Source organism: Alternaria metachromatica (assembly GCF_023757995.1).
Source record: "Alternaria metachromatica strain BMP 0045 chromosome Unknown scaffold_53, whole genome shotgun sequence".
NCBI lineage: Eukaryota > Fungi > Ascomycota > Dothideomycetes > Pleosporales > Pleosporaceae > Alternaria > Alternaria metachromatica.
In genome coordinates, this window is record NW_026055544.1 from 27,900 (window position 1) to 55,138 (window position 27,239).

The window sequence follows — 27,239 nt, forward strand, 5'->3', positions numbered from 1 at the left end:
ACATGAGTTGGATGGACGACAGATGCTTGTACGTTACCTGCATGTAGGTCTGAGAACTCCGTCGAGAAATCATCTTTTTTGTACGTGATCTGAGAGTGATGTCCAGATCACACTCTCACCTCGGAGGCTATGCACATAGCCCCGAAAACAGTGCAAGGAATTGATGCTGAAGATATGGAAACGACAATAGTCAGAGTTGATGGACAAGCTGTGGACTCATGGCGGAAGAAAGAGGAGGACAGAGAGGAGAAGCGTCACACAGATGCCGAAGAGCTGCTACTAACACAAAATAGACGTAGTAAACTTCGCCAATTGGTCTGGATGTTGCAGTATGGATTCATTGGCCATGCCGAATGCAGTCGCAGATGATGCGTGCCGCGCGGAGGAGCGATTCGTAGCTGCACTGTTAGACAGAGCTGCTATGGCTGACAAATGACAGAGAAAGTAGCATATGAATCCAAACAAGCGAGAAGATGACGCCGCATAGATGGTTCTGATGGTGAGTGACGAGACACGGAAGGAGGTTTGACGGCAGAAGTGGTCGCGCCAGTCCCGAAGATTCGCCGCTAGCGCCAAAGCAGCAAGGGTCCTCAAGAAATTCCATCGAAGCACATCGTCACCGGTGGCTACCGTCCGACCACGAGCTCGCCCACGCCCTCGCCTCACCCCCGGAATCGCCCAAAACACATCACATCCTCTAATAATACACAATGGATCATTCGCGCGATCCCTGTCCCTGGGTCATTCTCAATGACTTTGGCGGTGCCTTTGCCATGGGTGTATGTCCCCGCCAGCGCTGCATCTCTGGCCCGTATACTAATACCGCATTAGGCTGTCGGAGGAGCAGTATGGCATGGTGTGAAGGGTGTAAGTATCTTTTCAACATCACAAAGACCTGCGCTTACAATCTGCAGTTCCGTAACTCACCCTACGGCGAGCGACGCATCGGCGCCATCACAGCGATCAAAGCACGCGCGCCTGTTCTCGGCGGCAACTTCGGTGTCTGGGGAGGACTTTTCAACACATACGACTGCGCAGTCAAGGGAATACGGAAGAAGGAGGACCCGTGGAACGCCATCATCGCAGGATTCTTCACAGGTGGATCGCTCGCAGTACGAGGAGGCTACCGGTCGATGCGCAACGGCGCGATATCATGTGCTATTCTGCTGGCCGTCATCGAGGGTGTCTCAATTGGCTTCAACCGCATGATGGCGGACAACACAAGGCTCGATGCGCCCCCACCACCACCAGCCGACGTGGGTGCACCATCGGGCGGCGGCGGCATGGCTGTGGCCGCGTAAAACGTTTTCGATTCACGATTTATACCTCTTCAGAGCGAACCGTTATCAGGCCACGGGCGGGCAGCGACATGTCTGATGTCTTGGCAAGCGGTGTTTTTGGGATGTTTGGCATATACCGCAGGCAGGTTTCGGCAGCGGGCGGCGTTCACACTCTCCTCAGCTTTGTGCTATATCTGTATCATATACGCGACACGACTTGTACAACATCTGGAGGCGTCTCTAGACGAAAGCTTGAGTGTGCGGAATTCAGAAGATACGACACATCTCAATGTTCATCAGCTATTGCGCACCCAATCTATTGAATCCGAGCTTACCGCAATAGTTTAAACTCAAAACCCGCCTAAAATATCTTGATGACATCATCCGACCCACTCCTCAGTAAACAATCCTCTGAGCTTCCCCGGCATCCTGCGACGTTTGGGACACTGCAAATGCCTCCAAGGCTAGAACGCACGCGTGAAGAAGCCACTCTCAACGAAGTCTGCTACAGCTGCAGGTTGCTGCTAGCTTCTTCGAGTCAGCGTGGCTGACGGCAATGAGCATTGACCGCCTTTTTTACCCTGGAAATACTGCACCTGCCGCTTCATTCGATGTCTTCACCCCAAACCACGATGCTGCCTCGACACGCGCCAGAATTGCGAAACCCATCTCCCCCATCTCATGATTCTTATGTTTCGCACTCGACTATTCAATAACACCAATACGATTTACGACATTTATCCCCAGACGCGAACATGGCCCCTTCCAAAGATTTTGATCTATCGAAAGCCATCCAATCAGAGCTCACCTGCATCTTTCCAAGGTCCTTGAAACAACATGTCACCACCATCATGACCAACTGGCACCTCGAATACGCTAAAGACTGCATTCCACGTCCACTATGGCCCCAGGACCTTTTCCCTCAATGGGGTGCCGACATCATTACGCTTTTAAGCGAGATCTCATCACTACCTGGCGCTACTCTCCCAGACTTCACTAGGAGACTGAAGGAAGTTGTAAAGATGCGTCAACAGAAGAACAAGTCTGCGGCTGGCAGATCGAGCCGGGCCAAAGCTGTAGATCTGAAGGCGGTTCTGAAGCAATATGAAAGAGACGCCGAGGAGATGGGAGCTGGGCTAGCAAGTCCGGAGTCAGACGCGAAGGAAAGGAAAGGTGGCCGTACCACTCGGAATACCCGTATACAGATGCCGAAAACACCAGTGAACCACGACGACGATGAGGAAGAGGAGGAAGAAGAAGGTTCATCTGAACCACTCGCTGGCGGGAAATACCAGTACCTCTCCGGCGTCCGACCCGTCAAAGTCAACCTAAACCCCGATGCATCCGCCGTGAAGAAGCCAACGCGACCCAAACCGCCACCAAGAGGCAAGAGACGGAAAGCCAACGAAGACGCAATGCCAGATCCTCTGGCAGTCGAACTCCCGACTTTGGTGCACCAGGACCCCGACCCCCGGGTACCGGATGACACTGGTTTCCTCTCAGATCTCGAAGGCAATGAGGCGAGGGAGAAAAGCAGGAAGAGGAAGAAGCGATTATCGAGACTTGAGCAGCAGCGTATTAGAGAACCGCATTGGCAGTTGGATAACGATAACATCACTCTTGATGTTCCGACTCCGACGCAACCGCCCGGGATTTCTGCTGTAGAGGACGAAGAGGATGCTGCGACCATACCCGACGCGCACGATGACGAAGATCCGGCACCAGATAGTGAAACGCACGAACCGATAAATGCCACGGAAGAAGCCGAGATCGAAGCTATGAACCTACTCGCCTCTCTGGCTGAACTTCCTACAAATGCAACGGCAACGGAAAAGAGGGAATTAGAAGAACTAAAGTTGAGCATGGAGCAGCGCATATGGCGCATCAAGGTGTTGAGGATAGAAGAGCGGGTCCAGAATGAGGCGCTGGCCAAGCGCGGAACGGAGGGTGAGGAAGAGCAAAGTGGGGATCCTGAAGCGAATGCTGGTAGAGGCGGCAGGGTCTCGAGAAAAGAAGAGAGGGTGCGAAACAAGGGGCGAGCCAGACGAGAAGCAAAGAGTGGGGATGGTGGTGCTGTGGAGAGCGATACGAGTAGAGGGGGAAGGGTGTTGAGGACACGGAGGGGGAAGTAGGGTTCAGATGCGAGGCGAACAAGACGCGGATGAATACTCTGGGATAGTATTATATTGTTATATTAGATGGGGAGGCCGCTGTCTAGCGCCCTGGAATATATGCGCTTGCCAACGTACCTGCGACCGACACGAGTGCGCAATCCGAATTTACCGTCGCTACCATGGGCCCTGGCGCATACATTGGTTGCTATCCACTTCGTCCAGTGGTACTGTAATGGCTTCTGGCGACTGTAAGCCACTCACAGGCTTCGCAGTCCCAACGTTACCAGACCAAAGAGCATACAGCCGTACCTTTTTTCCACTTCTGCCTTATAAATTTCTTTCATGCCCACAAAAGCGTCTTTTACTTCCACTTTTCAACCTGCGACACAGCTCCACAACGACATTACGCTGAACAGTATGGCACACCAGTGAGTAGCTATAACTCTGCTTCAGATATGGTAGCTAACAAGTCTCAAGACAGACTTTACATTTAATGTACTAGCACTAGATAAACTAGATAATCTAAATAATTAACTAGACAACTTATTACTTATAATAGCTACTTAGCTATCTTTACTATATCTCTCTACCTCTTTTATTTATACTAATGTTAAATAAAGATTTTATATTTAGCTAAAATAGCTAGTACTTACTTATATTATACTTTATTATTAAATATAGCGCTTAAAATAGCTTACTTATAAAGTATTAGCTAAAAGCTTAGTAGCTAAAGTTAATAAACTAAATTTAATACTACTACTTTCTTAGTAATTAGAAAGTTTTTAGCTACTAAGTTATTACTTATAAGATATTAGCTATATATACTATATCTATATTTTTAGTATATATAATATACTTTAGATCTTCTTAAAAAAGAAAAAGTACTTTCTAGTATTCTAAGTTTTTATATAATATAATAGTATAGTAGTAAAATTTTTAAAAAAAATAAGTTTAAAAATAATAATAGAATAGTAATAAGTAAATTTTAGCTTTACTATTTTTTTTTTTTACTATAGTAAACTTTATAAAGAATAAAAGTATTATTAAAATATTAAATAGTAGTAATATACTATAAAAGCTAAGCTTAGTAGCTAAATTAATAGTAAGTGTATTAAAAACTATAGTTATATATATATAGTATACTTAAGAAGTAGTACTTATAGTAGTTACTTTTTTATTACTTTTTCTCTTTTTTAACTTATACTTATATATAATTTTATTTTTTAGTTTTATCTACTTTATTTTATAGTACTATAATAATATAGAGTAAAATAAGCTACTTATAACTTTTATAATATTAATAACTTTAATAAAAAAATACTTTTATAAATAAGAGAAATCGCAAGTATAATACACTGTTAAGTCTTAAGACGCAACCTAGATCTATTTAATAAGGACAATTCTTTTAACGGCTACGATGATGCTCAAGAGGAAGAGTATCACGACTATCTTAGGGAGTGTGTAACACAATCCCCTTGTCGTCAAGACACATGCTAACACAACTCAGTGCAAGCGCATGGCTAGAAGATTACCGCGGGCGTGCAGAATTCCTGGCTTATTCACCGAAGCTAACAGGCAAATTTAAATTCGCCACGCCAACAGAGTGTGAAACCTTCGATGCAGCAGACCGCAGTCTCTCGAATATCCTCGCTCGACTTCCAGCCGAAATCGACGAACGCATCATGATCCAAGAAGGTCCACGGTGCCGTGCGTTGTTCCAGACTTTGCGGGATCGTTTGCCGAAGGAGCTTCGTGAGATGGTCTTTGGATATATTTTCCAGGGCACGTATGTCCTGTTGGAAGCGAAGGATGCCGAAGCCGATGACGATGACGACACTCCGGTCTGTGAGAAGTCAGATATTGGAAGACACTATCCTTACAGCCACCTACTCAAGCCGGGATATATACACGACTCTGCGATAAGAACTGAGCTTATCGAGGCATGGTTCAGGACGTCAAACTTCATCATCACGGATGCCGCACTTATTCGCCCCTTCTTGGAAAAGTACCCATGGAGCGCTGGTCTAGACCCAGTCCAACTCATCAAACGGGTCGAACTGAAGACGAAGCCGCTGGAAGCCCCCTTGATGCGCGAGGCCATCTGCAGAGATCTAGAGTCTCTCGAATGTCTCAAGCCAGGCACAATAATCAAGATTGTCGTGGATATGTTCCCTCGATGGCCTACTATGCAGGAGATCGAGGATCGCGCAGCGTGTCTATTCCCAGTATCACTGCGTATGAGGAGTTTAGGATACAAGATGATAGTTCGACCTTTGAATTACCTTAATTGTGAGATTGTGGTGGAACGAGGGGTTCGTTGGGTGGAGAGATGGCTGAGGGAAAACGAGTGATGTCTGCGGCCTGCATGAGTTTGAAAAGAGTAGGACAGGGTTGCGTACAGGCAATGTAGACTTCTGGGTCTGACATTGGCTTGTCACGGTTATCTGGCTTTTTCTTTGTATGTAGTGGAGCTCTCATCCGTCCATACCATCCCAGAAAACAGCGCATGCCCGGTTTGAAACTAGGTACCGCGCGGTTATAATGATTGCCTTTTTCCTTATTGGCTCTCACATCATGACGCTATATTCATGGACCTCGAAAACGCTGTTCCGGAAGCGACAGCAGTACTCAGGTGGAGAAAATGGACAAACCGGGTTGGGTGATAGATTACGTGAAGGGAACTAGATGCAAGTGGGGGCGTATGTACGCAAATATCTGAGATTATTAAACCCATGGTATCCTCCAGCCGTGATTGCTCTTCCACAGCTCTTATGGGCGCGGCTTAATCTCTGCTACTATAGAAGCGAACGAGAGAGCTACAACGGACGAGTAAGAGATTGGTAAGCTACCTAGGTATTATCATTAGTATAGCTATATGAGCAACTTCGGATGCAGGTGTTTAATATTTAAACCCTCGTGTCCCTTTTGGATACTTCTATCGACCTTCCACCTAGTGACTTTCGCAGTCTAAGAAACAGCAACACACTTCTATAGTTGTTAACTGTACTACGTTGCGAAAGATAGCACAACAGTAAGTAGCTATAGCAGTTTTATAGATCCTAACAGCTAAGAAATAACAAGGCGTTAATTAGAATTGCTAGAGATTCCTAATTATAACGATGTCGATTCTAATACGCGCAGTTATTATCTTAGCTGTATCGCTAAGTAAGTAGTAGCGTTGCGTTGTAATCTAGCAATGTTAACATTGAGTAGAGCATCTAAACGGCTTCCGATCTTACTAAAACAGTTAAGATCTCTTTATCGATTTACCTACTACTCTAACTAGATAGCACTAGGCGATGCGACAAAGGATAAACTCGCCGCCTATTACACGGCTGCTTGCAGCATTATAAACTAGATCTGTAGGATTAGGGCTAATGTTGAATAGCAGATTATAGAGCACGAAGCTCCTCTATGCAATTAACTATTGCAGGAATTTTAGAATTTCTTTAGCAGCACTAGGGAGATTCGCAATTTGATGTATAGGTTTATCTTCGAAGACTCAGCATTGTGTTTAATAGTGGAAGAACGCGAATACTTCGGATTCGCCGTTCGCACTTATGTTAGGGCAAAGGTAAGTTCTGGCTGTATCAAGCGCGTGTGAGATATATACTGACTCCTTGCCTCTGCCTCTACAGGCCGGGACGCGCATCCCTTACCGCTATCTACTCGAGCCCGACTACTTCATCAACAACGCTGAGATAAGGAAAGAGATAGCCTACATGTAGTTTCGAACTTCAAAATTCGGCATCCAGGATCCCTCAACCATCGCTTCTTCTCTCCTTCAGTTTCCGTGGAGTGCTGGATTGAAACCACTCACAATATTAAGCCACGTCCTCGTAGTAGCATATACTAGATACGAACCCGACGATAAGCCCGACGAACTAGAACGATCATTAAAGCCCCTGCTTCTTCTCAATACCAAAGCAGCCATTACGATCTATGTGGAAAACCTTATTCACTACCCAGATTTTGAAGACGCAGAAGTTGTTGTGTCAATAAGAACATGTGCGCAGAGGGCAGCATATCTCTTCCCAGAATTGGTTAAACTGAGAAGCAGGGGATACAAGGTGACTGTGCGTTCTGAATTTGGCCTAGAGTTCTTAGTCGAGCCTAAAGAGACTACTGTAGAAGAGTAGACAAAGATATGCGAAGCGGCTGTTGAAGAGGCTCGCATAAAGCTCTGGAAGGCGGAGTATAGTGAAGATTTTGGGGAGTGGGACAAAATGGAGGATGCGTCACAGAAGTATATCTCGGATAGCTCGCAGCACTACTATTCGGATAATCCACAAGAAGAAGATTCGGATGAGTCACAAGAGGATGGATCGGACGGTTCACAAGAGGATAAGTCGGACGGGTCGCAAGAGGATGACTCAAATGGGTCACAAGAGGATGATTCGGACGAATCACAAGAGTAACATTTGGAACAGCCGCGAGGAACGTAGTTCTCGTATTGCGCGACCCGCTCAAAAACATCGGCACCGACCTAAAAATTGTCAATTCAATTCGTTGGAGGCCGGGCCCATAGGCTATCGAATGCCATCAGGTGTCGAACGTGTAAGCCTTAGTTCAGTGCATCGTAACCATGGTTCTCAATAAAATCTCAATTCAACGACCAAAGTACAACACAGTCATTTCGGATGCCAAGAAAAAAGAGTTTAAGTGCGCCACTTTTGCTACTTAAATTCGCACTCCCCTAATATTTTTGTGTATCGAGCTATGAACACACAGATTTCCTCGTTCACAGAATCAGCAATACATCTTAGAGATTGACTATACTGCTTGACACGAGATGGCGCAACAGTGAGTAGCAATGACAGTCCTCCAAATTTTGGTAGCTAACGAGCGAAAAGAGCCCAGATGGAACCTTCAAATCTCTGGGACCCCATGTATGATGAAGATTCCGAGGATAAGATAAACACTTACCTTAAAGAGTATGTAATACGCTTCCTTTGCGATCGAGATAGTTATTGACATCGACCAGAGCATCGTTCCGATTGGAAAATGCTAAAAGGCTTTCATACGCTGTCCGGCTATCAGAAACCGACGCAGACGTGCCTGCGCTTTTGACCACCGAACAGCAAACAGTCCTTGGAAAAACAGACGGCATCGCTAAGAGCATCATCAAGAAAACGAAATGCGAAGTCGACACTTGCATCAGGTCTTACGAGGGGCCGCGCTGCCGTGCGTTACTCGAGGAAATACGCAAGCGATTCTGTCAAGAACTTCGCGACGCGATATACGGGTTCCTCTTCCAAGGCCAACGAGTCGAATTAGACGAAGACCATGAAATCAGCGGACACGAGAGCATTAGAGGTATTAGCAAAGCTAACCTAAAGTGCCGGTCTGACACCTGGCTACTGGCACCCGGCTACTTCACTCAAGACGACCCAATCAGGCTCGAACTGGTCAAAGCGTGGTATCGAAATGCGACCTTCCTTGTTATCCATCCCAAATTCATTTGCAGATCTCTCAGAAGATTGCGATAGTCCACCAATCTGAACCCGCCCCGATTCATCAAGAGGTTTGAGATCAAAGTACGGATCGGTGGCGAAACGTTTGACCAGGAATGCTTCGCGGAGAAACTTGAGTTGCTCAGGCATTTCCACAGGACGTGCCCGATCGTAACAGTTATATTGGAGAATCTCGTTGAAAATATGTATGACGGTCATGATGCGCAGACATGCGCTCAACACGCCGCATACATGTTTCCAGCGTTGCTGTCACTGCATCGTTTGCGGTTCAAACTCATAGTTCGAGCCGAGTTGAACTTGAAGTTCGTGGTGGTACCGGAGGAGACTACCGTGGAAGAATGGTCCAAGAAGTTCCATAAGGCGATCGAGTCGCCACGCGCTCAAGCTTCCTTGCAGGAAATCGAACGAAAAGCTCTTGCATCAATGCGTCGGAGGGGATGGTAGGACATGGAATGAAAGCTGTGCGCACGTGTCACCGCTAGGCATCACCAGCTTTTCCGCTTATACCTCTTCACGAACAGCAGACCCGCAGTACCACTTACCACCTGCACTCTTTATCACTTCTCCAATTTCACACTTGAGTTGACAGCAAAACATCATGTCAGTGAGCATCGACAGCAGCGTCACAGAGGTAACGCCAACTCAAGTCCCCAGCGGTGCGCGACTTACCTCTGCCGTAGAAGGGTAAGTTCGTCAAACACATTTTGCAAGCAGCGATAATGAATTTCAATAGATACCCCGAGCCGTCTAAAACGAATCATACAAATAGCAGTGTCGCTGGGGGGGATATCGTGTCCGCCACTCCAGACGAAGATCGGAAGTATCTTCAAACGTATGCGCCATCTGTTTGTGGAAGGACAACAACTAACCTCCAACAGCGCGTTAAAGAAGCTGAAAGTTCTCAAGCGAATTATAGACGCGCGCGTCGGAGAATTGAACGCCGAGAATCACATCTTCTGTCTACGCAACAGTTGTCCAGTCAAAGAGCCTTCTCACGAACCCGGTCGATACCAACGGATGTTCAGACTACAGGAAGAAGCCCGGAATATTGCTAGGGAGATCGACGACCGTATGAGGCGCTATGCAGCGGCGCAGTGTCTCCCCATTTGCACTACGGTCTGCGCCAAATTACCCCGCGAGCTTCGCGACATGATATACCAATACATCATCGGGGAGTCGATCGTGAGGATTGATAAGAAGGTACTGAAATCTTTCCTCTTTTGTTCCGAAATCGGTGTCACACCCATGTGCCCCGCAGGGTTCCCAAATCGCACCAATATTGCCTACGAGCACCTCTGGGATCGTGACTACTCCGGCAAGCTCTTCTACTCCGAGTTTATCGAGGCCTGGTACCGCAATACAACGTTCTCCTTCGTCGAATGTCGTCTCGTCCCTGACTTCCTCAACGATCCGCGCTTCGGCTACGGAGTACCACCGCGAGAGTGGGTGCGCAAGATCAAAATCATCAGGATTACGACAACGGAGAGTGTCCTCTCTATATACAGGGGAGAAGAGAAGGCATATAACATCAAGACCGGCGATCTCGATAATCTCAAACATCTGCCTAAGCTGACGCGTGTCATATTCGACTTTGATGCAGCCTTTACCTCACTTCCCACGTATCACGACAATTACAGGCGATTTGTATTAACAGATCTGAAGGAGATGTTCCCGAAGATTCAAGATCTACTAGATAGGGAGTGTAGGGTATCGGTAGTGTTCTCCAGTATGGGGCCGCTCGAAATGCGAAGGGAGGAGCTTACTTCTCAAATATGGGAGGAGAAGCTGGAGGCTATCAGGCCTGATTAGACGAAGTACATAACACCCAAAAGGGCAGCCAGACGGCTACACCTACCAAATGTTATTTCTTTGTACCGTATTGTGTTATTGTCGTCTCCTACCTGAAATTGAACGAACCTGAAGATCCCCTTTACTTGATCTTTCCCTGCGCGCGTCCCCGCGTTGCCCGGTCACTCACCTTCACCACGCCAGTGCCCCCAAATCCGCCGCGCTCCTTCCGCAAACAGAACAATCACGCCCTTCTAGGCATTTCCAAACCGCGTCATCGCCACCCATTACTCAGCCCCGGCGCCGGATCAATCCTGCGCCGTGCGCCCACACTGGCTATATAATCTCGCCTGCCTCCTCCCTCCCACCTCTTTTCTTTTCCTTACCTTGAACGCAAAACTGCAATCGTCGCTCTTGTTCGCATAGACGACCCAATTGCGGTTTTACTCCTCGCTCCCTCGCGCTGACGTGAGAGAGTGAGGTTGTTCAAGGTCATACCGCTACGGCGGTCGCTTGGCCTTAGGGACAAGCTTTGCGACCTTACGGGGTTCAATGGACACACTTTCATCGGAACCCATACCTACACATCCTTATGGGTGTCGCTTATCCACGGAGAAGCTGTTTTGGAGCTCTCAGCTCATACGATTGCACACTCGGGGCGTACGCAAAAGCTGCTACGAGCAGTGCTACGCCGGTATGCGTGGTTTGACTGAGACAAGAATCTACGGATCCCTTGGCTGACAATTCCACACACTTGGGAGCGTCGGCGTTTCATCTGTTTGGGCTACTGACGGCTACGTCAGTCGCGAGAAGCTGCGAGACGGCGTCGTCTCGCAGGGTATTGTTGATCCATTGCTGAGGGTGGGAGGGATAGGGAGAAGCTTTCATGACCATCCAGCTCATTCTTTCGCACACTCGGAGAAATGAGCAAGGTTGGCATGATTGACAAGACATGGGTTCACGCATCTTGGCTGATCTGTCCCACCTACTTGGGAACGGTAGCCAGTCGTGATGACATGTACTTGAGGGATGGGGTGGGTGGGAGGGGATTGTGACATGAAGTGTTTTGTGGATGGGGTGGGTGGAGGGGGTTTTGATATGGTTGGAGGGTTGGAGGGTTGAAGTTGTGGTATGGGTGTAGATAGTAGATAGAGTAGAAGAATGTCCATTCTTCTACAAAACGCTGTTCTGCCGTGAGTGCTCACTAAAAAACTCCAACTTGAACTGAACTTGTTTGCTAGATGTTCCTTCGCGCAGTGCTCAGAACGCTACAATATATCGCCTACTTACTATTGTGCTAGTAGAAGAGGAAGTAGGCGGCTTACATGTGTATTATAGACTCGCGGAACGTTGCCAGGAGGTTGTATTTGCGATATGCGTTCTACTAGAAGGAAGGTTTTTAAGTTGTAATTAAGAAGGAGTACGCGCAGAGTACACAAACCACGAACGAACATAGTATGAAACCTTTGGCGAATCCTAATACAAGAGGACGCGATCTTGTGGGATCTTGTGGATGTTGTCGACCCTGACAAGCATTACTACGTCAACGCCCGATCTAGTAAAGCGAGATTTGTTTTCTTAATATTCTCTAAATACTACACCGTAGGAGTAGATCTACGAAAGCGCGTAGTATCAAGTGGTTTACTATACTTGTTGGTGCTTGTAGTCGGCGCACAAAGTAGACAGTACCATGCATGCCGCATTATGTACCAGACTCAGCGACCAGCATCCGCTTCCTTCTCTACACTGCTATCCTACTGCAGTCATACATATTCTAGTACCTCTACATGTTCTCGCCGCTCGATGCTATCCTACCCTCGCTTCGCCTTCTTGGCATCCACCGAATTCCAAAAAGTCCAAAAATACAACACCATCACCAACGACCTCAAAAAAGAAGCAACTCCAACGCCGTGTGAACGATGGGAGTTACTGCAAGCCCGACGTGGGGGTCGAACCCACAACCTTGAGATGAACCAATCGAGTCTAGTTAGGACGTGAAAGCTAAGAGTCTCACGCTCTACCGATTGAGCTAGCCGGGCTGATATATTGGCTTCGACAAAATTAACGTGTACTCATTGACTGTTGTGAAGGTTGGATTGAAACAGTACGGGCGCAGGAGGCTTGTAGCATCTGGTGTGGGGGGTTCAAGTTGGGCGTGGTAAAGGTAGGTTGAAGTTTTTTCTCTTTCGGCCGATGTACGGCTACACTTGAGGAAGGTATTCCAACATGGAGCGAACATCATGTTGATATGCGAGCACATGGCATGTACACATGGCAATACTACGAATGAGCAAGACGCGCGAGTAGAACGCAGAGGTAGCAACAACTATACCCCACTTGCACACCTTCCACACCTAGCATCAGGCCCAGATACACATCCCATCACAACACACGCCACCTTCGCTATCGCAGTCTTACCCCTGCGTGTAACAAAAAGGCACTTGTTCACAATCAAAAAATACAATACCTCAACAGTTCACAGCTGGCCGTCAGCACTACACCCAAAACCCTACGCACCACCCAAGCGAACACACTTGAATGCTCAATTCGCGACACCGACAGGACCCACATCGGCGGTCATGCACGTACCCGCAGAGCCTCAACACCTTCCTCCGACCCCCGATACCAGCCGCCTCCATATCCAATATCCAGTAGTGCCAATTCCCATCGTCTCACCTTTCATTCGTTCGGAGTCGGCACGGGCAAGGGTTCTTACACCAGCTATCGTTCGATAGCGTGCCATCGCACCAGACCCCGAAGGCAAATACTTTACTGTATCCACAGTCCAGCCACCTCGGAGTCGACGTGAGACAGCGATGGCAACGGTGGTTCGCGATGAGGCTTAGGTTACAAGCTTCGATATTCCCGGCCGGTGAACTAGTGCGCGGAGGTTCTACACCACCTAATTGTGTTGTATGCGTTATGCGAGGGTGATGCTTCTTCTCGAAGCGGCGCTAATGCAGAGTCTAGAAGGGCGTGAGAATACATGCCACATGCGATTTACTGCGCGATTATTCTCGGGAGGATTGGGATAGGCTGGGAACTTGCGCGTAGTTGCCGTTGTTTTCGATACGCCGAACACGTTGTCTAAGCGTAGGCAGGCGTAAGCCGGAGGCAGAGCATCGGAGGTTAGCTGGCATCGGTGGTTTGTAGGGCTATGGGTTTTACTTCGCTTGGGACTGGAGAAACCGAGCCGAGCCTCCGAGGATAGACTATCGTTGTCTTACCATGCCGGAAGGAGTAGCCCACTAGCATCCATCGCAGTCTAAACGAACAGAAAGATAAACTAGACTCGTTGCGAGTAAGTTGATACCGGTGTAACGTTGCCCCCGAAACCACCGCTTGCGTGGCGGTGAAAAATGGCTGTGGCTCAGATACTCGAGAGGCTCGAGCCGAGCATTCACCGTTGTGGATCACGACGCTGTCAGCTGCGGACATGGAACATGGCATTTCAACTCCATGCCATATCCACATGTACAGAAATAACCGAGAAGTTCTGGACTCGCGGGAACTACTCGTTGTGCGCTTTACAGTGGACCTTTTTGTCGGAAATGTACGGGTGAGATTGAGAATTATTCTCGTCCGCGCATCTGCAACCCTTAACTGCGGAGTACAGCCAGACATGTGACAGCAAAAGACAACGGGAACTATGCGAGGATTTACGCCCCCCAGGTGGAGATATTGATCCCTGTAGAGCGAGTAGAAACCGAGATTTTGCATGCGAGCTTTACTTTGATGGGGAAGGATCATGACAATGTGACTTGCAAAACCAACTAAAGAAAAGAAAAAACTCCTCTTCATTCAGACTCGTGCAGATATCACGTCCGATGTAACAGTGCTTTGGGTAGCAATGCAGGTACGTACCTGCCATTTTGATTCCCTTGAAACGATAACCCTGGCTGCGCTCGTGAACTTGCGTTGCTTGCGTGTCGGTGGAGCTCGGCAAGCACCGCACACATGCGCGCCCGCGCAGGTTTGGCACGTGAAACTCGGTTCATGCATGCATGCGTTCGCAAGTCAGCGTCCGTCGGATTTACCGACATGATTGTGCTGCAGCGTCGACAGCTGCGCATGAGTGACGCTGTTCATGAGAAAATGGATACGATTGTGTGATTTGTGCATACTGCATGCCCAATGCGAACACAATGACGCATCAATCAGCTCAATCGATACATTCAACACCCTGCACGCATGCGCGTCAACGCGTCGCCAGCCTCGCGAGTGCCGAATACGGAAAACTCGTCTCTAATGGCCACCGGAAGTATAAAAAAGCTTGTTGTGCGGCGATGCCAAATAGCTCTAGACGCAAACGATGTAATATTCTCTGGGGCTTCTAGAAAATCTTCGCTTGTGTGTGACGATGGCAAAAGGCGAAAAGGGCTGAGATCCGCTGGCAGCCAATCGATCCGGTGGAGCGGAGGGGCTGTTGGCGCTGGCGATAACGACTCCACACCACTTGCGGGCACCAGAGGTCTTGTTGAGAGAAACATCGATATTGGTGGTGAGGCCTAGCCATGCCAATCAGCAATCTACCATCGCTATTTCGTCAGCGCGATCTTGTTGGATTTCTTGTGTGACGTATGAGCAGCTCTGTTGAAGCAAGCCAAAAGTCCTGCCGCAACATGTCTTGTGTTGGGGAGCTGAACAACCCTGAGGCTGACAAAGACATATTTTTCGCGCTGTAATTTACCAGTGTTCTGCATTTAGCCTGCCTGGGTAGAGGTTTGACCCGGTTTACCCAATCCAGTAACTTCATGATCGACGTCTTGGGCCTTGGTACCTGCATTGGATCCGGTGTGTACGTCATAGATCCCAGACTCCATGACGAAGCTCGAGCAGGTTCACCCCAGAAAAGAGATATGCTTTCTACCCCATGATGTGTTGCGACCCATTGTCTCCAGATTGTAACAGATTCGTGACCAGGATCTCGCGGCTTCTGGCAAGTGAGGCGCATTGATGACAGCATCTTTGATGCAGCGAACAACCATGGAAGCAACTGATGCGAAAAGGGTCTTCGCGTCGAGGGTCGAAGTTACGGGGCGTGTGGAGTGGTACCCTTGACACGTATGGATTTGAGCAACCTGCGACGTCCGGGGTTGCCAGTCTGGGGAAGTGTAACCACCAGTTCCACAGTTTCAACAGCACACCTGACATCTCAAAACCTTCGCTCCAAACTCTGTTTGTCAGTCGTGAATCAGTGCTTGGGCGGGCATTGCCTGTTCTGTTTAGCTAACCGCTCGACTTGAGTCCTTGCGGGGTAAGCGGCGTTCGTGGGGAAGCTAAGCAACGTTCCGCGATATAATCGGCACGAGATAGCAAGAACGCGGATTGGTGGACAATCGCGCCATGGAGCGGTGTTCTCGCCGACTATTGCTGTCTGATTTTCAGGGTACTTCGGTCCATCTTCGTTGTTTTGACACGTGCGGGGCCGGGTCTGCAGACCAGGGAGATCATGAGGTAAGGCAGTAAGGCATGATGCGCAAAATGAGTTCTGGAAAGTGCTTCATCCGAGCTGTATTGCGCCGAACGTCTGAGTATCCGAAGATACCCGAGGCGGCCTCTGTCGATAGTGTGCTGACTTCTGGTAGTAGGCTCGTCCTTGCTGCGCAGCATAGTGAGTCACCAGATTCTTGATAATGTCTGTAAGCTGATGGGTGAGCAAAGCGGTGCCGCACGCAGCTTATTGCTGAGGCGCACGCTACGCAAGGATGCGTCGCGTGGGAAGAGCTGAAGCAGCAAGCGCATGCCTGCGACGACGGCGGGGAAGACGTGCCCGCTGCAAGATCAGGAGACAGCTGACCACGACGAACTCCCGAACCTTCTGGCAGACTTGAGCCCTGCAGGGACGTGTAATGAAACAGCAGACAAAAGAAATGAGGTGTAACAAATACTGGGCAGCGTTATGCTGTTTCCGGGAGCGCCATCCGATACTACGTAAATCTGGGGTCTGGGGATAGTCTCCAAGGTTTGGTTCTACCGGTAGCGTACCATGGTCTTCACTCGCCGCTCGATCGAATCGTAGATTTAACGCACAGCACCGGTTCAATGGGTGCCGTTCCTGAGAAACGGTTTGCATCATGCTTGCCTCAAGTCTCAAGATCGCCGTGTTATTGTTTGGTTCGTGATAACCGTTGCGTATGATCATCTTGCTTTTCGTGGTGGTTGGCCATCGCGACTTACCTTCTTTAGCAAATGTCCGGGGTACTCTCGATATCGTCATGGCTGCGTGCATCGAAGCTTGTCGCAACAGGTCTCTGCGCGGCATGAGGACCGTCCATTCTCACGGGCAGTGCTAGGAGCAGCACGGTGTCCATGTGCTCGTATCTTCAGAAGCCTCGGTGTTGTCGAAGAGTGGCCGGGGGTTGTTCCGCTTGTCCAGCGCAATGTCTCCCCCGCCTCTTGGACCCCAAGTTGGTTGAGCTTCGATAGCGCCGTCATGCAAATGCCTCGGCTTGCTATGTCAATAGCTGGAGGCTAGAGCATGCATCAGCACGGCGAAAACCGCAAGATCGCTGTTGTCGTTTGCATTCATAACTTTAGAGAAGTCAGGGCGACAAAAGAGGCTGGTGAGCAATGACGTACATCTGTGAATGCGATGGACATGTGGGTGATTTAGGGCTGCATACTACCGTGGCGCCTCTATGGAGTGGAGCAGGTGTCCATCTACCGAGACTTCGGAAAAAAGATGGTGCATGCCTGATCTCGATCTTTGCAAGCCTGCCCTGGCATGAGGAGACTGATCGTGATCAATCTGATGCGCCCGTTAATCGCAGACACGATCGAGAGATCGCGATCATTCGGGAATGTAAATATCCTGATTGTCGTCAAACGGCCCTTTCATATCGCGATGGTGTTGACTGAAACATGCCAGCGAAGCCTGGGGTAATTGACGCTAGGCTAGGGCAATGTCCCGGAGTCAGAGCCACTGCCGAAGATCTTACCGACTAGGAGCCAACTATCGTGAAGGTCAACAGACGGTATGAGCGCGCTTGGGCGATGCGCTGGCAAGACTCGAGGTTTGAGCGGGGATAGCTGGCGTTCAAACGTGTTGGAGACAGGTGATGCATCTGTAAACAGTCAAAGCGTGAGTAGTCCTGTGTCTGCTCCTACTATTTCGAGTTAGTGATATGACGGTTGAACTGATAAAAAGTAGATTGTGGGGTGCCGTTTGCACCGCGCGCCTGATGTAAAGAATACCACCGGATGAAGCATGATGGTGCACCGCTAGGCTGATGTGTAGGTAGAGGGTCGGGGTACGGCTGAAGACTAGGGACGAGAATCGACAGGAAGCAAAGAGAATGTCACTACAACGACAGAGACGCCTCATACAAGAAAAAAACTGAACAGGTCTGCAGACTACGTTGACCCAAAACCTTGCAAAGTAGGTGACCCAACGTCAAGGTAGGCTCCAGGCTGTTCAGTTTTTCCCTAGGTTGGCGTGGAGAAGTCATAGTGCCTTGATTCTGGTGTTGCTACTCCCATGTGCCCTGCTGGACTATGGGCAGTGCCAATGGCTGCATTCAAGGCCAATAAGCCATTGGTATGACCGAATCCTCTCGTACATTAGGTGCGCAAGCCGAGTATTGTGATTAAAGTATGTGTAATGCGGGAAGTATTGACGGAACGATGGCGCTGCGTGTGGGACTCTACATCCAGGCAATGGGAAAGACTTCCGCGGCCACGACCTCAAGCACGACATTTGGACGGCGCTCTCGCCGACCTGATCAGCGGAGAATGGCGTCCTGCACAGCGGCAATTGATTGTCTCTGCTTCGCCTCAACGACACCAGCATCCCGAGATCCGTTCGACGCGTAGGCCGACGCAGACATCAGATCTGCACGCAGCGGCATTGGCGAGAAGGGACGTCACCAAAGTGTGACGATAGGTGTTCATGTGACGGGACCCCCACGGGGGCAGCAAATGAGACTGCGGAGACAGGAGGCCTGGAGTGATACTAAACCGAAGCCGCCAACGGAAGCGATAATCACAGTCACAGGACGAGGGACGTAAGCGGTTGAGCCAGATATTGCCAGGGAGCCCTTTGGCGTGGCGGAGTTCCTCGTACATGAGGCTGAAGCATCTCCAAGTTGACTCGTCAAGGCTGGCTTCAGATGACCACTCGCAGGCGCTAACATGCCAACGCATCGACCTCCAGACCGACTTGGTCGCGGGGTAGCGCTGCGGGTGCCTGATAGAGCGTCGCCTTCCGCCGTTTTCAGGGATGAATGTTGTTTTTAGCATCCGGATGATCAGAGGACTTTGAAATCAGTGGTAATAGTGAGCGTCAACAATGCAAGCTGCTGGAGCGACCGGGGCCGCGTTGCGCTGCGCTGATTGAGCCCGCGCAATCCGGTGGTGATGATTGCTGAGCGACGACCGAGGGACGATTGGCGAGGCCGCTTCCCGGAGTCATCTGGCAAGGCTTGCATGGTGGTTGAGTGATGCTGATGCAACGCATATTGAGCAGCGAGGGGCGAGGGCGACGACGCCTGGAGCAGGAGCAAAACGGCGCGCGGGGAAGTGCGGTAGCTTTCAGCTAGCATGACGTAGTGGCGTCGCTCACTATTGTCAGTGTCAGTGTCTGCGAAAAGCCTCGCCGTCCGACTCGTGCTCTGCCCTGCTGAAACTGCGAGCGTCGAGATTGCGTTGCGCGGGGGCAGCTGTTGGTGTTGAGTTCGCAGCTCGAGTCATAAGGCTGAGCGGCGTCTGCAGCCGTCGAGTCTCGCCCGCGATCCCACGACGCACGACGGAGGGTGGGTGTGCTCGCCACGATGCACGCACGATGCACGATGCACGTTGCCTGCGCCCTGGCCTATATGGCGCAAGGGTAGGCCCTCACGGGGCAGCGCCCTCGAGTACCGCATGCCCTTGGTGATCTCCTGTGATGAGCAGCGGCGCAGCAGGATGTCAGGCACACAGAGTTCGTGACGGTGAACAGGAAGCCGGGCCGAAGCAAGGGCGGCGCGGCTCAGTCCAATTTGACTTTGGGCTGTGACGAGCGACGAGCAATGTCGCGGCTATTGCAGATCCAAGTTTCGCCATATCATCAATAAACAATGACCAGGCTGATCGCCATCGTGACACAGACAGCGTGCCCTCTAGGCGCGGCAGATGTAACGGGGGGAATCAGTCTGGTGGTGGTGCGATCCGGCACTGCATGAAGCCTACAGCAAGGCGTGCATAAGCGCTTCTTGGGCAACTAGCTTGGACTGGTTCAGAAGAGCGGTAAAGGAACCTGCCAAACAAGTGGCTCTTTACAATCGAACATGCGTCTTGTTGGGACCTCGAACCCCGGAACAGGTGACAGCTAGAGAGTCAAGGAGGGTTCGAGGTACATCGGCCTAGTGCATGACCTTGCCGCCACAGTCACTGTAGGCATCATGTAAGAGTGTGAGATAGTGAAGAATCCGCTTTTTATCATTAGGTATCTAGGCAAACACCTGCTATTTCCAAGCTAGGTGTTGCTGTGGTTCAACAGCTCCATGGAGCCGTCCCATGCCGGGGTATAATGGGTCGGGCAAAGAGTCCGATACAAGTACAGTGCAGGTGATAGTACAGACCAAATAGGCGTGAGCCGTAACCCGTCTTCAGACCAAGAAGCACCCATTGTCCGATATAACTGCATGAAAGAAATTCGTAGCCTCATTGGGCATAACCGATGCCCTGGGGGTATCAGAAGATTTTGGGAGGATCATAACCCATTATCGCCTGACCAGTGCTCTGGAAAATGGTGGCCGCTAAAGTGTGGAAAACAAAACGCCGTGGTTCAATGCCAAACCATAGATGCCGCTAGAAGTGCAAATGTGAAGAAATGATGAAGTGCTACCATCCGGAGCGGTGGTACTCCTGGGCGTCGCCGCCGTCGAAGAACTGGTTGTATGAGCTGTCGGGCTTGTTGTCGTCCCGGAAGGTGGTGGATCTAATTTGAGCTTGTTGCTCGTTGGTGTTGAGGCCTTTTACGTCCCCGGTGGTCATGGCCCGGCGTAGGGCTGGTAGGTTGACTGCGCTCTGAGCGCGCTTTGCTACAGCGTTGGTTGTAGCGTTCTTTTGCTGCCTCTCCCACAGCAGGTTCTGACGGAGTGATCCAGTGAGCTCACTACAAAAAGTCAGTATATGTTATGTATGCAGTTGGTAAAGTGTAAGCTCACGAAGTCAGCATGTTGCGACGACATGTCTTTGGGGACATGGCGGGTGGGTGGACGTTGGAGGTGGTCATGATGATGGGCTTTGGACGGGAAGCCGGCTCGCGCATCATCAGACCCTTGTCCTCGTGGGGAGAGTTGCCGGTCGATGGACCGTTGGGTGCGTTGGTGCGGGAGCGTCGGATAGCAGGCGATGATCGCGATGCTTCGTTCTGTAGTGCTGATGCGCGGTCACCTTGGTGGAGCGCGGTGGTGAGTAGGGAACGGCGGGAGGTGAGGTTGGGCTTTGAGTCGACGCGCGAGAACAGGGGACGGTGCTCAGCAACGCTGGGGGGGCCGCTCTCCTCATTGTCGTCGTCTTCCCACTCGTCTTCGTCGGAGTCCTCGTCCTCGATGGCGCTCTCGTCGACGTCGTCCTCGCTGTCGGTCTCAATGGCCGCCTCGCTGCTCTCGGAGACGTCGTGGAAGGTGCGGGTGCTGACCTCGTTCTTGAAGGAGGTCGTCTTGCGCATGGGAGCGGCGTTGCGCAGCTGCTGCGAGAGCGAGCTGCGCTGGAGAGAGTAGGCCTCGAAGGAGCTGCCGTTCTCCTCTTCCGAGGAGCCACCGAGAGTGAACATGGGCTGCTTCTTCTTGCTCGAGTCGGCCTTGGCAGGCAGCGGCTTGGTGACAAAGCTGGACGTCTTCTTGAGGATGGGGGTGGGGTTCAGGTTGGTGGTGGACCGTACCGAGGTGGAGATGTGGCCGGGCTCAAAGCCGCGAACGACGCTGTGCTCGCTCACGTCGGTGGAGGTGCTCGCTTCGGAGCTGACGGCGGGGCTCATGATGTCGCTGTTCACCGTGGTGGCTACAGTGGAAGTCGAGGCTTCGGGGATGGGGCGGGCGGTGGTGGGGGGCGAGGTGTTGTGTTGGGCGGGCTTCTGCTCGGGTACGGGCGGGGCAAGCTGTGCGGGCAGAGGTGAGAGAGGCTCAATGAACTTCTTCTCTTGGATCGAGTTAACGACCTTCTCGAGACCGATGGGCGTCATGTGCTTGCCGCGGGCCTGGCTGGTGGCAGAGTCGTGGCGGCGCAGGTCGGGGCGGTCGGCCGAGAGATCAGAACGGGAAGTGGTGATGATGGCGCTTTCCACATTGGAGTCGTCGGAGGCGACGCTGGTAGACAGCGCGGGCATGTCCGCGGCGCTAGCCGACAACTGGCGCTGGAAGGTCCACTGGGGAGCAGCCACGGGGTCTGGCTGGCAGCAGAAGGTCTCGCGGGACCACAACCGCCAGGCCATGTTCTCGTAGCGTTTGCCGTCTTCCATGGCAGGCGAGCATCGTGCAAATACTGGAGGGTGGGTTAGTCGCTGTTGTGCGCTTCACATGCTATCATGGCGATGTATCATGTGTCTATCGGCATGCATGTCACTCACCAGACCAGAGGCCGAACAGGTTCTCGGTGCTGCGGGTTTCGATGGTGCGCATGGAGCTGTGCTCGACACGCACTATGGGCCGTTCGGCGCGGAGAGGCATCGTAGGCGTTGTGTTGGGGTTGAGGGGGAGATCGTTAACGGTGGTTCCGCTTGCGTCAGTGACGATGAGGTTCCGGGTGCGTCAATGGAGTTGCCGAGCAGAGGGAGTTGCCGGCGATGCTACAGCGCTGACAGATACATGGATAGACGGTGGTGAGTGAATGGGTGTATATGTGGGGAGGTCCAAGAGAGCGTAGTGGGTGAATGGGAGCAGGCGTGTAATGCTATGGGCGAGGTATGTAGAGAGGGCATGCAAGTGGGAGTGGATCTTGTATGTATAAGCCCAAGTACTGGTGTGCGTGCAAGGTCCACTAAGAAGGTGCAGGGGGGCAGCGACGACCTACGACCTGGGCCGACATGGAAGGCGCGATGGGCACCCACACTAACAGGAGACCCCTGCAACGCGCTCCTTCCCCCGGCAGATTGCCATCAGAGCCTTGATCCATGCCCTTGCGGCCTTTCTCGGGCTACCGCTCTTTTGCCCGGAGTCCAGAGTCTACCATGGATCCTCTCAGTCAGTTTCTGCGACGCTCGTGGCCCTCGTCCCCATCGTCATCCCCCCCAGAGACATGGCCGCATTCACTCATCCAAAACAACGCATCCAGGGCCGCCGCCACCTGCGCCAGCGAATGCCACCTCTGCGTCGCCGCCCGCGTGGTGACGGCCTGGGCGTGGGGAGGCACATGATCTGAACAACACAGGCCGTGCACGCTGGTACTTCCAGAACACTGCCTGACTCGCTGTCTCTACCGCCTCCCTCAAGACTCATGCCCATCCCTCGCGCTGCTGCGTCGAGCCCATCGGGGCCATGCTGACCACGGCACCCTCTGCTCCTACGGCGCCCATGGTCGGCTTGCCTGGCTGACTGGTAGCACTGTCTGCTGTCGCTGGCGGACCCGTTGCACCACAAGTCACCTGCCCGGCGAACCTTGGGAGAAAGTTACGCCGCCGTAATACAATACCGCTAACTCAGCGGTTTCGAAAACCTATGCACGCCATGTGATGCTGCTTGTCGCATCCCGTTAGCGCTCGCGGAAGCAGCTGAAAACTTCCGCGCGGCGCTTCTTTTCCCTAACTCGCCTCTTCCGACATTCCCCCCTGCACGAGTCTAGCCTTTGAAGCCCATGTGCTTCCCTTGCCCAAATGGCTGCGCCCTTGGCTGTGCCTCTTGGACCCTGAGTCAATCCTCATGCCCATCCACACACACCAACTAGACAGCCTCACAGGCAACTTGGCACCCTCGACGAGACAGGTACTCGTGAACGTCGCGACAGCCCTGTTTTCAGGTCCGCATCCGACACTCTGTCGTTTGCACCGTCTGCATCGTCTGCGCAAATCCCCCGCACTGGGGTCGGCAACACGGGATCCTCAATTCTTCCGTGGCGGTCAAGAGCAGCCTTCGCACGCTCTGGTGACAGGGCTGCTTTCGGTGTGGTCAACTCCGCCTTTGTCTCTGCGATTGCGAATTTTACCGCCTACCACCAACGCTGACCTGCCACTGTGAATCGGCAAGCCATTGTTCGCTAGGTTCCTAGATGCGTTGGTTATTCGCAAGGGTGCCAGGCCACGAGGTACAAGCCCGGTGGCCACCTGGTTAAAGTGCTGTCCTCGACGCCTCTGAGACATGCCAGCTACCCCAGATATTCCGCTCCAGACTTTGGGGTAGCGACAGGTACCCTGCCATGGTGCACTGTGCGCCCACTCGTCCTCCAGTAACTTCCAACTTGGCTGTTATGCTACGTCAGTCCAGTACACGGCAATTTCTCGAGGTCATCTGGGGCGCCTGTCGAATCACAAAGCCGCAAAAGCATCAGGTGCGACCGCACATTATCGCTGAATGCGGCGTGATGCTTGTTTCATGAGTTGTACACCGGCAGCTACCTCTACGTGGCACTGGACTGTCGAGTGCCTGTCGCTCTGCTTATCCAACCGGTCGTCGCTCCTGAAAGCCACCCGGTTCACGATGCAATCGATCGCACATCATTATGCACAGCGATTTCTTTGGTACAAAGAACAAACGTCAGCATGGGGAAAGACGGGGCCATGTTCACCCCAAAGTCTGTCGTTCGCTCGTGACATGACATGGAGCTGAACTTTAGTTCCCCGGACCGTGGCCCCGTCGTGGTTGTCGTGTGCTTTTTCTCACGATCTTCATACAACCGTCAACTTCCATAAGCTCCCACATCTATCGGCTTATCGCGACGGAATGAACCGCCACCAAAGCTGGTACGACTGAGCGATACGCCAAATGTGTATTTCATGTTCGCATTAGTCGTAACCACCTTTCATCGTTCCGAGACTGCGTATATGTTGTATCATGACCTAAATCGGGTTGCTTTGATCATCAGCAGGACGATGACTGTACCCCAGATCACGACATAGCAAGCTGTGACGCTTGCCAAGCAAGTGTGGTATCGGGTCTGCCGTTGCTTTTCGCTCTACAACGAGCATGCACGTCCATATGGCGACGGTGGCACCTACGTGATCGGTATGCGCACACGTCGTAATACGAACGACATTCTGTCGAGGCTGCGCACTGCCCAACTTCGACGACTCTACTCATTCACTGCCGTCGCCCTCTCTTCGGCACAAAATCGAAGCGATCGAGTTCGTCAGCTTCCAGCTGAGATGAGGGCTCGTATCTGCGTCGGGAGTAGCCATCAGCCTGTCATCCGTGGTTATGACAAGTGCCGGAGAGTCGATCGCTGTATGATTACTCGTCACATGCTCGACGGCAAACGATCTCGGTACATTTTGTTTTTTCCTTTTACGAACAACTCTTCTGCACTGCGAATATGAGCTGCGCTATCAAGCCGCACACATCGATCTCGCATACAACCCACACTAACTATAGGATAATACATACTGCACCCACGATGGCGGCTTGACAGTGCCACTCTACCGGACACTGGAGAATGCAAAGAGCCCGACAGCCTGGAAACCATGTTCGAGCTAACCGTATCGGATCCGGGGCGTCCAGCCGCTCCCCGCGGGCGTCGCGTGGCTGCTACCAAGGTGCACCAATTGCCTGGCTTGCAACCACCGGCTGTTACATCGGTTGGTCGTGATAGCATTACACTCACCTTTCCGTGTCACGTTGTGATCATGCTCTGGGTCGCGCAGCTCCTTCTCCTTCCTGGTGCTTTCCCGGCTCGCGCATCGCAGAATCCCTTTCTGTGGCGGCGCCGGCCGTTCTCAGCGCTCACTGTCCAATCATGCGCAACAACGTGCTCACCCTCACATGTGCTGCTCGTCGCGATAGTTAACCGAGGCTTTGATGGTCAGTGCAATGCCGCGCAATGCCACTGAAACATCACCATCGCAGAGAATAGCAAGATTTGCCTTTCCTGTCGCTACAGCGCTTCTATCACATCTCTAGCGTACGGGGGGAACTTGATGCTGGTCTCCGCCGTCTTGCACGAATCGACATGAGGGATTTTGCACGAATCGCAGTAGTCCTGTGCGTTCCCCGGAAGCGGACGTTGCGCCCAACAAATAGCAAGGGAGAAATTATTCCTCATTTCCAGTGAGTCGGGTCTCCATTCTGGCGCGCATTCAGTATCGTCGATTGCCTGAACGAGGTGCTGTGGCTGCCCAAAGCAGCGACACGTTCCCCAGTGCCTGGCGGTGGGGCCCGACGCGCAGGCATCCCACGCGTGCACGCACGAGCTCGTCGCATCGTCCACCTCCGCACTGATAACCAACCAAATGACATCCGGACGTCTCGCCGGTCACCGATGGCAACGCGACATCAAGCGGATCAAGGCGCCGGTCTTTCCGCCGAATGTCACAAGCAAAGTCATTCATCTGTTGGCCTTCGGTGCAATGTCGACCTAGTATCCCGCACTTCGGAGCGAGGGCCCAAGAGACCAACGACAGTCTTCCAGGCTCATTACCCCAGCCGGCATCGAGTTCACATGGACACGCCCCCTGCTTGGCGAACGCCGTGTGGTGTATACTGCTCCCACGTGTGCAGCTTATCATCGCTTATCCGAGTAGAACGCCCTACTCCCGCAGGATTCTGCAGCGACAAACGGGCCGGCTCTTTGCTCATGAGACCGTACCTGAAACCCAAAGATGGGGGTAAAAGTGTGCAAAAGCAACTGCACGTCTGATATCTTAGCAATGATTTTTGTAACGGGCGAATGGAGATAGGTCGATTTGATGATGTTTTCCCGTAGGATTGTGGCAGATTCCTTCGCTAACGGCCATCTTGTTCCACCTTCTGCATTCAGGCTGCGCCTTGCATGGGCCCTCTTTCCGGCACCTACCTTGGTTAGCTTATCGGTCGAGCCGTGAGCAAAGTCTGGAGACCTCGTGGGACTGAAGACGGGTTGCAATCCCATTACTCGGCACCTTACCGTCTCTGGCAACCCTTCCAGACGCCTGTATGACTGGTCTTCTCAATGGAAGCGGCTGACAAAACGTCTTGAAAGTTTCCAATATAACGCCTCGAACATGATAGTTACAGGCTGTTGCAGAAAGAGGCGGTTGGCGAGGCTCTTTCACCCGTCCCGGGCTTATGGTTCCCAGTTCCAAGTCTGGTTCGGTAACACTGCGTGCTGACTGTCATCTGCGCGTCTTCATCTATCTCGTCCTACCCGAACGCGCTTACGGTGCCAACTCGAGTGGTGGTCAGCCTGCGCTGATGTACCCGCTCCCATATTGAATTCATTACACTCAGCCAGCGAGAGCGTATTACCGTGCTGTCGGGACCGACGCGCTGACCCCAGATACCAACCCTGATTCCAAGGTCTCACTCTATGGTCGTACAAGTCTACCTAGGGGTGCTGTAATGCTGTGGCAGGATGCTCGTATACCCCTTCACCGCCAGAAAACGGAGCTGAATTTGGACTCTGTTATTCAAGTGCCGCGCATAGCTTACGAAGATCGCAATGCCAGTCCGCACAAGACTATGATTGTGCAACACTCA

At 51.6% G+C, this 27,239-nt stretch overlaps 4 protein-coding genes and 1 non-coding gene across 5 annotated transcripts; 3 read left to right on the plus strand and 2 right to left on the minus strand.

Moving 5' to 3' along the window:
• Positions 1-710: 710 nt before the first annotated feature.
• On the plus strand, positions 711-1,301 carry TIM17 (translocase of the inner membrane; the record flags this gene model as incomplete). The annotated part of the gene is made up of 3 exons (XM_049337714.1): positions 711-779; positions 832-867; positions 915-1,301. The coding sequence occupies 3 exons, from the start codon at positions 711-713 to the stop codon at positions 1,299-1,301; spliced, it is 492 nt and encodes a 163-aa protein (XP_049183155.1).
• Positions 1,302-2,131: 830 nt separating this feature from the next.
• J4E83_010836 (uncharacterized protein) lies at positions 2,132-3,412 on the plus strand (the record flags this gene model as incomplete). The annotated part of the gene is made up of 1 exon (XM_049337715.1): positions 2,132-3,412. The coding sequence occupies one exon, from the start codon at positions 2,132-2,134 to the stop codon at positions 3,410-3,412; it is 1,281 nt and encodes a 426-aa protein (XP_049183156.1).
• Positions 3,413-9,466: 6,054 nt separating this feature from the next.
• Positions 9,467-10,677, plus strand: J4E83_010837 (uncharacterized protein; the record flags this gene model as incomplete). Its single annotated transcript, XM_049337716.1, has 2 exons — positions 9,467-9,472; positions 9,676-10,677. 2 exons carry the CDS (start codon positions 9,467-9,469, stop codon positions 10,675-10,677), a joined length of 1,008 nt encoding a protein of 335 aa, XP_049183157.1.
• Positions 10,678-12,590: 1,913 nt separating this feature from the next.
• Positions 12,591-12,695, minus strand: J4E83_010838. Its single transcript has one exon. It is a non-coding gene; the product is annotated as a tRNA-Lys (tRNA).
• Positions 12,696-20,478: 7,783 nt separating this feature from the next.
• J4E83_010839 (uncharacterized protein) lies at positions 20,479-22,307 on the minus strand (the record flags this gene model as incomplete). The annotated part of the gene is made up of 3 exons (XM_049337717.1): positions 20,479-20,752; positions 20,805-22,122; positions 22,208-22,307. 3 exons carry the CDS (start codon positions 22,305-22,307, stop codon positions 20,479-20,481), a joined length of 1,692 nt encoding a protein of 563 aa, XP_049183158.1.
• Between the last annotated feature and the right edge of the window lie 4,932 nt (positions 22,308-27,239).